The sequence below is a fragment of the Trachypithecus francoisi genome, unplaced genomic scaffold (assembly GCF_009764315.1).
Source record: "Trachypithecus francoisi isolate TF-2019V2 unplaced genomic scaffold, Tfra_2.0 Contig01440, whole genome shotgun sequence".
Classification (NCBI taxonomy): Eukaryota; Metazoa; Chordata; class Mammalia; order Primates; family Cercopithecidae; genus Trachypithecus; species Trachypithecus francoisi.
Window position 1 is genome coordinate 10082937 of NW_022681431.1, and position 12329 is coordinate 10095265.

General features: G+C 54.8%; 1 protein-coding gene across 15 annotated transcripts in view; it reads left to right on the top strand.

The window, feature by feature from the left end:
• Window positions 1–12329, top strand: part of SORBS3 (sorbin and SH3 domain containing 3) — a 30423-nt gene that overhangs the window by 12505 nt on the left and 5589 nt on the right. For 9 of the 15 annotated variants that reach the window (XM_033228168.1, XM_033228177.1, XM_033228090.1 and 6 more), the window contains 13 exons: window positions 1201–1264; window positions 4383–4421; window positions 4886–4979; window positions 6728–6818; window positions 7024–7110; window positions 7209–7262; window positions 8027–8113; window positions 8583–8629; window positions 9103–9242; window positions 9429–9481; window positions 9591–9637; window positions 9824–9938; window positions 11932–12057. In XM_033228168.1, the coding sequence (XP_033084059.1) occupies window positions 1201–1264; window positions 4383–4421; window positions 4886–4979; window positions 6728–6818; window positions 7024–7110; window positions 7209–7262; window positions 8027–8113; window positions 8583–8629; window positions 9103–9242; window positions 9429–9481; window positions 9591–9637; window positions 9824–9938; window positions 11932–12057 (1044 nt within the window). The remainder of the gene's footprint in view (window positions 1–1200; window positions 1265–4382; window positions 4422–4885; window positions 4980–6727; window positions 6819–7023; window positions 7111–7208; window positions 7263–8026; window positions 8114–8582; window positions 8630–9102; window positions 9243–9428; window positions 9482–9590; window positions 9638–9823; window positions 9939–11931; window positions 12058–12329) is intronic. The other 6 variants (XM_033228136.1, XM_033228147.1, XM_033228206.1 and 3 more) reach the window with 3 other exon arrangements.

Below are 12329 nucleotides of genomic sequence, written 5' to 3' on the forward strand. Positions count from 1 at the left end.
GAAATGGTTGCTCAATGAATGACTGACTGGCTGAATGAATGAGTCTTGTCTGAGAAGATCTCTCACTGTGGCAAGAGTGGAAGGATCTGGGGGTCCAATTAGGACTGGGGATACCCTTCCCTTTTCCATCCACTTTCGTGTCTTGACTTAGCTCTATTTTCTTTCTTTTGTTTTTTTTTTTTCTGAGACGGAGTCTTGCTCTGTCGCCCAGGCTGGAGTGCAGTGGCACAATCTCGGCCCACTGCAAACTCTACCTCCCAGGTTCACGCCATTCTCCTGCCTCAGCCTCCCAAGTAGCTGGGACTATAGGCGCACACCACCACGCCCGGCTAATTTTTTGTATATTTAGTAGAGACGGAGTTTCACCATGTTAGCCAGGATGGTCTCGATCTCCTGACCTGTGATCCACCCGCCACAGCCTCCCAAAGTGCTGGGATTACAAGCGTGAGCCACCGCACCCAGCGGCCAGCTCCATCTTCTCATCTGGAAATTGGAGATGGTAACATACCCTTCCTGCCTCCCAGGGCTGTTTTGAGGCTTGAATGAAGCAGGTGATGGGAAACACGCATCTCACTCCTACGTTATTACTGTCAATTTTGGCCCAGGTGCAGTGACTCACGCCTGTAATTCCAGCACTTTGGGAGGTCAAGGCAGGAGGATCACTTGAAACCAAAAGTTCCAGACCAGCCTGGGCAACAGAGTGAGACCCTGTCTCTACAGAAAATAAAATAAAATTAGTTAGGCAAGGTGGTGCACACCTCTAGTTCCAACTACTCAGGAGGCTAAGGCAGGACGATTGCTTGAGCCTAGGAATTGGAGGCTGCAGTGAGCTATGATCATGCCACTTCACTCCAGCCTGTGTGACACAGTGAGACCCTGTGTCCCCCAAAAAGAAAAATGTTCTTTGTAGAAACACTGGACATAAAGAAAAGCAAAGAGAAAAAATGTAAATTACCCCAAATCTCGTAACATCATTATTGCGTACACTTCGATGGACATCTTGCCATATATCTTACTTATATAGGATGTGTTACATGAAGCTATTGTTATTAAAGAGATCACAAGAGAAGCATTCCCCAGCTCGCCTATCGGGGGTTCAGGGGTGGCCAGAGAAAGGACTCATTAGGGAAAAACTTTTGTGGCTTGCTATTGGGAGGGTGAATAAGCAGGGACGACTGACTTTGCATTTTCTGATCCCAGAGTGTTGACAGCCCCAGAGACTGGTACCGGAGAATGTTCCAGCAGATTCACCGGAAAATGCCAGGTAAGATACCCTTCCAGGGTCCTCGCCCTGCCAAAGTGGATTCTGGCCCCTGGGGCTTGGAGAGACAGGGAAAGAAAAGGGGACTTAGCTGCTCAACGGGTTCCTCTCCACCTCCCCCGAGGCTCTAATGGGTAGTCCTGAAACTAGGCTATCCCCTCCCTGTACTCGGAGCCAGCAGCGCTCTCTAGAGCATCCCCAGAAGGACACTGACCAGTCACTGTCCCCCAGCGTCCTCTGAGGGGACTGAGAAACCATTCCTTTCCTGAAGTCCCTCTCTGATTTCCCTGCCAGGCTGGAATGCCACTGTTAGTGGTCATTTCCTTACTGGAGGCATTGTTTTCTTCCACAACTCAAAATGCAGCCAACCCTGGGGGTGCCTGTGAGCTGGCTCTGAGGTCACCCATTCATTCAGCGAGTCCTTGACCATCTATTGAGCTTGGACCACGTGCTGAGCACTATTCTAGGTGCCAAAGATCAAAGGAAGTCACACATTAAACACACACCTTTGACATGGCAGATGGTGGAAAGGGCTAGGGAAAAATAAAGCCAAACCAGAGGAATGCCCCAAGCAGGGAGGCTGCTACTTCACCCAGGAGGGGCCAGGAAGGCCACTTGTAAGTGGTGTTTGATCAGACCACGGAGGGAGTGAAGGAGTCGGCCTGGCAGAGCTGGGGGGAGGATTCCAGCAAAGGGAGCTCCGAAGACCCAGAGGTAGAAGCATGTTCTGGACTGGCAAGGAGAGCCTGGCCTGGAGCCAGGAGCATGTGGTGGGAGATGGAGTTAGAGAGGTGGTGGGGTCAGGGCATGTGGGGCCTCGTGGGCCATTACAAGGACTTCAGCTTTTACGGTGCAAATGAGGAGGAGCCACTGAACGGAAGAGTGCCATGCTTTGACAGGTAATGGCTGAAAAGGCTGTGCTTGGCTGAGGGGTGGGGAAGGAATGGTGGAAGCAGGGTGACCAGTTCCCTTGCCTGGTAAGGGCTAGGGAGAAAAGGCCACCTTTACAACTTTGCTTTAATCCAGGCAAGAGGTAATCGTGTGTTAGACCAGGGTGGTAGCAGTGGCCCTGGTGGGACAGGGTGAGACTATGAATACATTGCAGTCACTGGAATTTGCTGATGGATTGGACGTGGCATGGAAGAGACAGTCAAGGATGGTTTTAAACCTCAGCAAGTTGAAGACTGGAGTTGCCATTGGTCAAAACAGGAAAGCCTATAGGAGGAGCAGGTTTAAGAGGCATTCACAGGCTGGGCGCGGTGGCTCACGCCTGTAATCCTAGCACTTTGGGAGGCTGAGGTGGGTGGATGGCCTGAGTTCAGGAGTTCGAGACCAGCCTGAGCAACACAGTGAAACCCTGTCTCTACTAAAAAAAAAAACACAAAAAATTAGCTGGGTGTGGCGGCATGCACCTGTAATCCCAGCTACTCGGGAAGCTGAGGCAGGAGAATTGCTTGAACCTGGGAGGCGGAGGTTGCAGTGAGCTGAGACCATGCCACTTCACTCCAGCCTGGGCGATAGAGCAAGACTCTGTCTCAAAAAAAAGAAAAAAAGAAAAGAGGTGTTCAGTTTTAGACACGTGTTCCCTCTGAGTGAAGACATTGAGTGAGCGGATGAATATCCAAGTCTAGTTCATGGGACAAGGTCTAAAACTGCAGATGAAAATACCTGGGACTCACTCAAAAGAGATTTTGGGACCAGCCTGGCCAACATGGCAAAACCCTGTCTCTATCAAAAATACCAAAATTAGCCGGGAGTGGTGGTGTGCACCTGTAATCCTAGCCACTCCGGAGGCTAAGGCAGGATAATTGCTTGAACCTGGGAGGCAGAGGTTGCAGTGAGCTGAGATCATCCCACTGCACTCCAGCATGGGCGCCTCAGTCTCAAAAAAAAAAAAAAAAAAAGAGAGATTTTGATTTAAAGTTTCCCCAGTAATTCTAGTGTGCAGCCAAGATTGTGAATCATGGGAATAGATGGTGTTTAAAAGCCTTAAGACTAGCTGGGTGCGGTGGCACACAGCTATGGTCTCAGCTATTTGGGAGGCTAAGGAATTCAATTCAATTCCTGGGAGCCCAGGAATTCAAGTCCACCTTGGGCAACATAGCATGATCCCCATCTCTGGAAAACAACAATCCATAAGACTAGACAAGATCACCTAGGGAGATAGCGAGACAAACAGACCCCAGGACTGAGCCCCCATGCCCCTGGATGCTTAGAAGTTTGAGAAATGAGGCGGAACCAATAAGGCAACTGAGAAGGTAGAGCCAGGGAGGTAGGAGGAAAACGGAGAGATCTCCCCGGGGCCAAGTGGAAAAGGAATTCCAAAAGGAGTATGTGACCAGTGATGACAAATGCAGCTGATGGGTTGAGTAAGATGAAGACTTAGAATTGACCGTCAGATTTGGCAACGTGGAGGTCACCAGCATCCTTGATAAGAGTGGGTGGATGGGCAGTGGTGAGCAGAAGCCTGTTTAGGGAGATGGGGAGTAGGGGGATTGGAGATGGTGAGGTCTTTATGGTCACTGGTTACAGTTTGCTATGGGGGAAAGCAGACAAATCCAGGAGTCGGAGGAGGGTGTGGGGTCCAGTGAGGGGTGATGTGGCTGGTGTTTAGGCAGGTGCCATTGTAGCGTGTGTGTGTGTGTGTGTGTGTGTGTGTGCGCGCGCGCGCGTGCGTGCGCAGTGGGGAGCAGTGGGTCAGTAGTTCTTCCCAGGAAGAAATTCCCAGGCACCTTGAGGAGCTAGGAGTGGGTCTGGGCAAATGGGAAAGGAAAGCATGTGGAAGAGGGTGCAAGTCGAGGTTCCCCAGCCTGAGTGGTGAGGGCAAGTCCACAAAGGTCAGGAGAGGGTGTGTGTGGGAACGGGGAGGGAGGAGCAGGAGGGCTTGGGCAAGGCGGCTGCCCTCTTGGCTCGCTTAGGCCCCAAGCCTGCCAGAGGCATTTCAAGCCCTCCAGAGAGCTGCCCTCCTAATTCCTTCCCTCCCTTGGGACATTCTTCAGGCCCTGACTCAGTCCTTGGCCCCCTGCTCTAGGGATGTTGGGAGTGGCTGTGGTTGCCTCCCAGGGCACCCTGCCTTCGCTTTCTGCCCCGTCCCATGACCTGGTCCCTTTTGCTCCTGCAGACCTGCAGCTGGACTGGACCTTCGAGGAGCCACCCAGAGGTGAGTGGATGCGGGCCCACCTGCCTGCCATAGCTCTGCACCTGTGTCCATCCCTCCCTGGGGCTGGGACCTGCAGCGCCGCCTGGCTTTGGGGCTCTCCAGTTGGCTCGGTTCAACTGGAGAGGTTTTTATAGCTCATTTCCAGAGCACTTCAAATCCCCCAGTAGGTGGTAGTTAACAGCCTCAGCTTGTAGGGGGAATGGGCGCCTTGCCACTCCCTAGCTGGGATTTCTCCGGGCCTCCCTTTCCTCATCTATAAGATGAGATCATCACCTACCCGGAGTTGCTTTGAAGATTTAGTAAACGTTGTAAAGCTCTGGGGGCAACGCCCACGTTCAGTGTCCCTGAGCACCAACCACCCTGTCCCCGCCATCCACCCAGGAGCAAGGGGGTGGTGCTGAAACCCTAAATAATCACCCAGGCACCCTCAGCCCCAGTCCTGGCCTGTCTCCTCCCACCTTCAGTGGTTTCCTCGTGTACCTCCTCTGCAGACCCCAGGCATCTAGGAGCCCAGCAAAGACCTGCCCACAGGCCCGGCCCGGCAGCATCTTCCAGTGGGTGAGCATAGTGGGGAGGGGCCGAGGGCTGCCGAGAGGCGCGGCTCGTGAGACCCCATGGGATGGGCGCCCCCTCGTGGCCACAGCCGACACAGCCTCGGAGCAGCAGCCGACAGTGGGGTCTGACTTTCCTGTCCCTCTGGCCTCTGTCCCAACTCTGGGTCTCCACCACCCCCATAGACTCTTTTCCCTACAGGGCCAAAGGGGACGGGAGGGCAGGTGTGGCCCTGGCACTCGCTCCTGGCCAGGAACACCTGTGATGCGTTTGTGGTCAGCAGCAGGAACTCTTGCCCCAAAGATCCCACCAGTCTTGTGAGACAGGGAGCAGGGCGGCCATGGCAGCCATGGATAGAACTGTTAAGGGGAACTTGGACCTGGGGCTGTCCACTTTGAAACCTGAGAGAAAACAAGGGATGTGGAAGAACCCAAGTTCCTGCCTGATAGCACAGAGAGAGGAGCCCCTTGGAGGGACAAGGATGACATTCCTTTCCTCTGTACAAACCACAGCCCCCCCCCGGGGCTGCTGGGGCCCTGGCGGGGTCAGCACCACCGTGGGAATCAGGATCTTTGCTCTCAGAGTTAAATCCTTGAGTTTCTTATTCCCTTGCAGGGAGGGACTCATCTCATTAGCATGGCTGAAACTGGCCTGTGGCTCTGGGCAACGCTGATAAGGTTCAGAGGCAAAGGGCTCAAGATTTGGACACTGAGTTCTGGGTTTAAGCCTGTGCACTGCCACTAGCCATGTGACTGTGGGCACCTCTCTCAATCTGAGCCTCTGTGTCCCCATCTTTTAAGTGGTGATGCCCAGAGGGTTCAGTGTGATCATGTATGTATCACGCATCATGTTTTGCACATAGCAAGTCTGCACAACATTAGTAATATACAGGCTTAATTATGGTTACAGCTTCCTTAGGTTAGGAATGACACATTCCATTCTTACTGTCACTTTTATTATTACCAAAATCAGAATGGAGTCATAATTACAGCCAACAAATCCCAACCCTTGGTCAGACATTGCATTATTTGATAAGCCGATGCAGCAGTTCCTCTCGGTGGAAACTTTCAAACAGAGACTGGAACATTCCATGTAAGCCAGCCAGGAATGGGGCCCTGGAGGGGAGCTAAGGCAGATGTGACCATGCTGTACTGCAGGAGCTGCGGTGGTCTCACAGATGGAGTCACTGAATCTAGCACCCTCATGGAACTAAGCCCAGCGAGCAGAAATAACTTGCCCAGAGCTGCAGGGCAGGGCTGCCTCTGGCTTTCCTTGCCGTGGGTGTACGATCACTCAGCCACAGCACCCAGAAAGACCAGCTTCTTCAAAGCGGAACAGATGCACATAGCCACAGCCATGGGGCCAGACCAAACACACATGCAGGATTTAGCAAAATGGCCCGCAGGAGAGGGTCGGGCCACACCTGGAGCAAATATATGTGTGAGGCCTTCTCCCGGGCACCTCACACATGTTCTCTCACCAAATCATTTCTATATTACAGGTTCTGAGCCTGAGGCTCTGAGGGATCAGTAACTTGTTCAAAGGTCACACATCCACTAAACAATGGAGCTAGAATTTAAGCTTGGAGCTCACACACTTCCACAGTTTAACCTTGCTTCCAGAGTAAGGGCAAGGGAGTCAGAGGCAGAGTAGACCCCACAGCAGGGACAAGGGCAGGGCGAGAGGGCTGTGTGCTGGCTTCTGCCTCAGTCTCCCTAAAAGTAAGCTGAAGAGATGTCCTTCCCTTTCTTCAGAAGAAGCTGGGACCACTCTGAAGAGTTACCTAGAAGCACCTTCAGCTACAGACCTGGAGCATTCTCCACTGTGCTGCAGCCCCCAAATCAGGTAGCCCACCCAGCATGTTCCCTGGTCAGCCCCGGCTGTATGCTGTATGGCCAAGCCCCTGTGCCACAATGTCCTTTCAGCTGGAATCCCTTGGAGGACACCATGGGCCCACGGGAAGGGCAGGGGCCTGCAAGCCTGCATTTTGAGCCTGGCCAGTGTCCCAGTAGCCCTCTTCACAAGCTGACGCCCACCCACCTCCACGCAGGTGCCCAGACGCCGAGAAAAAGTAGACAATGTTTGGACAGAAGAGTCCTGGAACCAGTTTCTGCAGGAACTAGAGAGTGGGCAGAGGGTGAGTGCTGGCTGGCTCTCGGGGTGTGCACGCACCCTCAGCTGATACATTTTGGAAAGTGAGCTCACCTGCTCTGACACACCCTTCCTACCCTTCAGCCCAAGAAACCGCTGGTGGACGACCCTGGTGAGAAGCCCTCCCAGCCCATTGAGGTGAGTGCTGCAGGGTGCTGGGGACAGCAGCCTGATAAACCAGGGAGATTAGGGTTTTGGGGGCCCCAGTGACCATGGGCATAGGCCACGAACTAAGAGCTCTCTCTCCAGTCCCACATGGTTTATTTCTGTAATGCCAGCACTCGGGACAGTGGCTGGCATACAGGAAGTGCTCAGTAAACATAAATAAATGTATTATTTAACTCAGTTAAATAAATGTGTTGGCCAAAGCAGGAGCAGAGAAGGGAGTGGTCAGTGTGCACTGGGATTATCAGGAAATATTCTTGGAGGTGGAGCTGGACCCTTGAGAAGCTCTGAGGGCCTGATCTCGCGGAGACCCATAGCAGAGGCTGGCAGGAAGCAGCGTGAGGGTGGGGGCGCCAGTCCCTGGGGTGGCGGGGGAACCTGGATGGGCACAGTGAAGCCAGGCCTTGGAGGGCGGGAGAAGATGGGAGAGGAAATGGGGAGCCCCACTGGTGCTGGAAGAGAGACATAACTTGGCAGAAACTGGTAGAGCTGCGGAATCGCGGGATCAGGAAGCGCGAAGGCACTCCGGGGGCTTGCAGGGCAGGTGAGAAGCCGCGGCGGGGATGCCCTCTTGGCACCCCGGGCCACATCTCCCGGCAGGAGCCCGGCCCGTGCGCTGAGGCCTGTCCTTACGCCGGCCCAGTGCGCCGGCCTTGCTTCTCACAGCCGACCTTTGACCGCTGCCCCCACCCCCACCGTGCGCTGCCCCTCACTGCCCAGCCTCTCCCCGCCCCCAGGTGCTGCTGGAGAGAGAGCTGGCCAAGCTGAGCGCCGAGCTGGACAAGGACCTGCGGGCAATTGAGACCCGACTGCCGTCCCCCAAGGTGCCAGCCCCCTGGGTTCACCCGCGGGGCACCCCGTTGACCGCACGGTCGGGGCGGGCCCGGAGCCTTGGCGGCTGGGCTGGGCGGAGGACAGGCAGACGAGGTCAGGCCTCCAGCGGCGCGCACAGGCCTCGGGCCCTCCTGGGCGCTGGCGGGCTCGCTCCTCCATAAATAAAATACAGGGCGTCAACTTTCGCAAGTGACCCCGAGGAGCCTTTCTAAGCGGACTCCACGTCAGCCCGACGCCCGGGCTCCCGCCCCGTCCCGCCCCCGGGCCGCAGGCTCGGGGACCCCCGCCCCTTCCCCAGTTCCCGCCCCGCTCCCGGATCGGCCGCGCGGGCGCCTCTAGGACCCCGCGTCCCGCCCGCTCTCCTCCCCTCCCGAGCCGCGAACTTTTCCGGAGGCGGCGGCCTCGACTGCCTCTGGGTCCCGGGGTCGCGGGCCCTGATTGCGCCGTCTCCCCGCACAGAGCTCGCCTGCGCCCCGGCGGGCCCCGGAGCAGCGGCCCCCGGCCGGGTGAGTGGGAGACGCGGGAGGAGGAAGGGGGCTGTCCCGGGCCCGGCGGGAGGGAACGTGGCGCGGCCGGGCGGGGCGGACGGGGGCGATCGCGGGGCCCAGTCGGGGGAGGAGGGAACCGCAGAGCCCAGTGTCCGGGAGGGACCGCAGCGCCACTCTCTGCGGGACGCCGTTCCCGCGCCACCGAGGGCAGCTAACCCCGAGTGGAGGGCGAGGGTCGCGGCCGCTGGGGGCGCAGCGCGGTTGGGGCGGCCCCGCCACGGCCCAGGCACTCCCGCTGGGCCCTGCCGGGCCTCACCCTTCCCGGCGCAGCGACTCGGAAAGTAGGACATCCTGTGGAGAGCCCAGGACCCGGGAGACGCCCTGGGAGGAGGCGGCAGGGATGGGGGCGATGGGGGTCGGAGCGGTCTAGGGGTGACCAAGGTGGGGCACGGAGCGCCAGGCTGGAGGCTCAGTCTCTGTGCCCCGTGCAGCCCGGCCTCAGCCTGGAGCTCCAGCTCCCCGAATGCACCTTACCTGGGTTCCGCCCGGTCCCTGAGCCCCCGCAGAATGGCTGATGGAGGAAGCCCCTTTCTAGGTCGGAGGGACTTTGTCTACCCTTCCTCAACCCGAGGTAAGGACCCAGCCCTGCTCTGTTTCTTACGGAGATGCCCACCCAGCAGGCATGCTGGTGCCCCAGGGGTGGCAGGTCATAGAGCCCCTTGCTTCTGCCAGTGCCTGCCCTAGGTGGGGGTGCAGCCCCATTCCAACCCCATCCGCCGGGTTGGCCTCCCCAAACTGAGGTTGTGCTTCTCCACAGACCCTAGTGCCTCTGACGGAGGGATCAGCCCAGCCAGAAGGGAAGAGAAGAAGGTAAGGATGGGACCAGGGTGTGGGGGACCTGGAGTGGTCCCAAGGCTACCATCCTGGATCTGCCACCCGCCCAACTGAGGTAGCCCACTCTGTCCTCTCCCCTGCCTAGAGGAAGGCCGCCAGGCTCAAGTTTGACTTCCAGGCGCAGTCCCCCAAGTAAGTGCCCTCCTCCCTCTCCGCTTCCACCCAAGGCAGTCTCTGCCATCCCAGAGCGGGATGGGGAGGGGGACTGGGCTGCAGTGGGCATCCCCAAGCGGTGAGAGGAATAAGGTGTACTGGGAAGGGTCTGAAGGGAAGGAGGCTTGGGAGGGCCTCAGCTTACCATGCGGTCCTCACCTGCAGGGAGCTGACTCTGCAGAAGGGTGACATTGTCTACATCCACAAGGAGGTGGACAAGAACTGGCTGGAGGGAGAGCACCATGGCCGCCTAGGCATCTTCCCTGCTAATTATGTGGAGGTGAGCAGGAGGGACAAGAGCAAGAAGAGGTTGGGAGAGACTTGGTGCAAACCTTGGGTTTCCTAAGGCAAAAAACTGTGAGGGGCTGGGCCATGTCTCAGGATTGTCCTTGGCTCCCACAGGGCCTGGCCCAATGCTCTTCATGACCCCAGGAAATGTTTGCTAAATGAGGGTGGAGCCCAGCCAAGGGGAGGACCCAGCAGCCAGCTCCTCAACCCTCTGTGTCCCAGACTTTCACCATTCAGATCCATCTTTCTAAAGCTATCTTTGGGAATCATCCTAATGGCAACTAGCAAGAGTGGGAAGTATGCAACAGTTTATAAATCACATATACACACATAACCTCTTTCAGGTGTATTACTGCCCTGGTTCCTCTCACTGCCCAGAGAGTGAAAGTTTCTCTCTGTTTTACAGATAGAGATGCCAAGGTTCAGTGACAAGTTATTAGGTAAAAGATCTAGAATCTGAATCCAGGTCTTTTGATTCCAGAGACAGGTTCTGGGCTTGACAGATAAAGGGCAATAGGTGACTTTTAAGATATGTCAAGTTATCCAAATTACTGGCATAAAGATGTCCATTATAGTCTCTTACTATCGTTTTAATGTCAGTAAAATATGTAGTGATGTCTTCTCTTTCTTTCGTTTTTTGTTTTGTTTTGTTTTGTTTTTTTTGAGAGATGGAGTCTTGCTCTCGCCCAGGCTGGAGTGCAGTGGTGGGATCTTGGTGCACTGCAACCTCCACCTCCCGGGTTTGAGTGATTCTCCTGCCTCAGCTTCCCAAGTAGCTGGGACTACAGGCGTGCACCACCACGCCCAGATAATTTTTGTAATTTTTTTTTAGTAGAGATGAGGTTTCACTATATGTTGGCCAGGCTGGTCTTGAACTCCTGACATCAGGTGTTCCACCCACCTCAGCCTCCCAAAGTGCTGGGATTACAGGCGTGAGCCACCGTGCCTGGCCGATATGTTCTCTTTCATTCCTGATGTTGGCAATTTGTGTCTTCTCTTATTCTGGCTAGAGCTTTATTAATTTACTTGATCTATGGATTTTATTGATGTTTTTGTCTCGTTTTTGTTTTCAATTTCATTGATTTCTGCTTCTTTATTATTTCCTTATTTTTGCTTGCTTTAGGTTTAATTTGTTCTTTTTCTAAGTTTCTTAGGGTAAAAGTTTAGACTATTCATTTGAAACTTATTTTTCCCTAATGTAAGAATGTCAATGCTGTACATTTCCCTCAGAATGCTGCTTTAGCTGCATCTCACACATGTTAATTTTTCGTCAACTCTGACTGTTTTCTCATCTCCTTTGTGACTTCCTTTTTGACCCATGGGTTGGGTTGTTGTTTAATTCAGGCTCTTGATTTGATAGATATCATTAGGCCTCCCTTGCCTGCCCAATAATCCACTTGGTCCTGAAATTTCACAAAGTATATACAGTATTTCACTCCACCAGTCATTTCTGTCTTTGTGTGAAATAGTTGATTGGCTGCTTGATTTTTATGGGCAGAGTGAAGCAAAGAGGACATGAGGATTCTGGGCTCCTGCTGGGGTGGATGGGGAGGAGGAACCAAGACACTGGAACCCAGTGATACCCGGTTCTTGGCAGTGAGAAGAGGATGAATCCTCAGTTTTGGAACAGTTCCCCAAGTTCTCCCTGCTGCTTGGAATGCCTCATTTTCTTCTGTGGTCCAACTTAAACTCTCTAATCGGACTGGCTTCTATCTTTTCTCTTGGAGTTTTTCATTCAGTAGTGCCCACTCCACATACCCCTGTGGAAAATTTTTCTTCCAGGGAGCCTTCCCAGACTCCTCCCCATCCTCCAGCTGCCCTTGGCTGTACTCACCCCTGGCTGTCCTCAGGGCTTGTTTCTGGTGTTTATATCTTTTCTCTGCCTAGGGGCAGGCCCACCTTCTCTTTGCTGTCTCACAGGAACCCCCAGTCTGTGCTATGTTGATGCCCAGGCCAAATCTTTCGCATGACCTTTCTTCATGCAGGTGCTGCCTGCAGATGAGATCCCCAAGCCCATCAAGCCCCCGACCTACCAGGTGCTGGAGTATGGAGAGGCTGTGGCCCAGTACGCCTTCAAGGGAGACCTGGAGGTGGAGCTGTCCTTCCGCAAGGTGGGCCAGGCAGGAGATGGTGGGGTGGGTCCGGGCAGGCGAAGATGTAGGTAAATATGTGCACTAAAAACACTGTTTTTTGTCTTTCTGAGACAGAGTCTCCCTCTGTCGCCAGGCTGGAGTGCAGTGGCGCCATCTCGGCTCACTACAACCTCTGCCTCCCGGGTTCAAGCAATTCTCCCACCTCAGCCTCCAGAGTAGCTGGGACTACAGGCGCCCGCCACCACGCCCGGCTAATTTTTGTATTTTTAGTAGAGATGGGGTTTCACCAT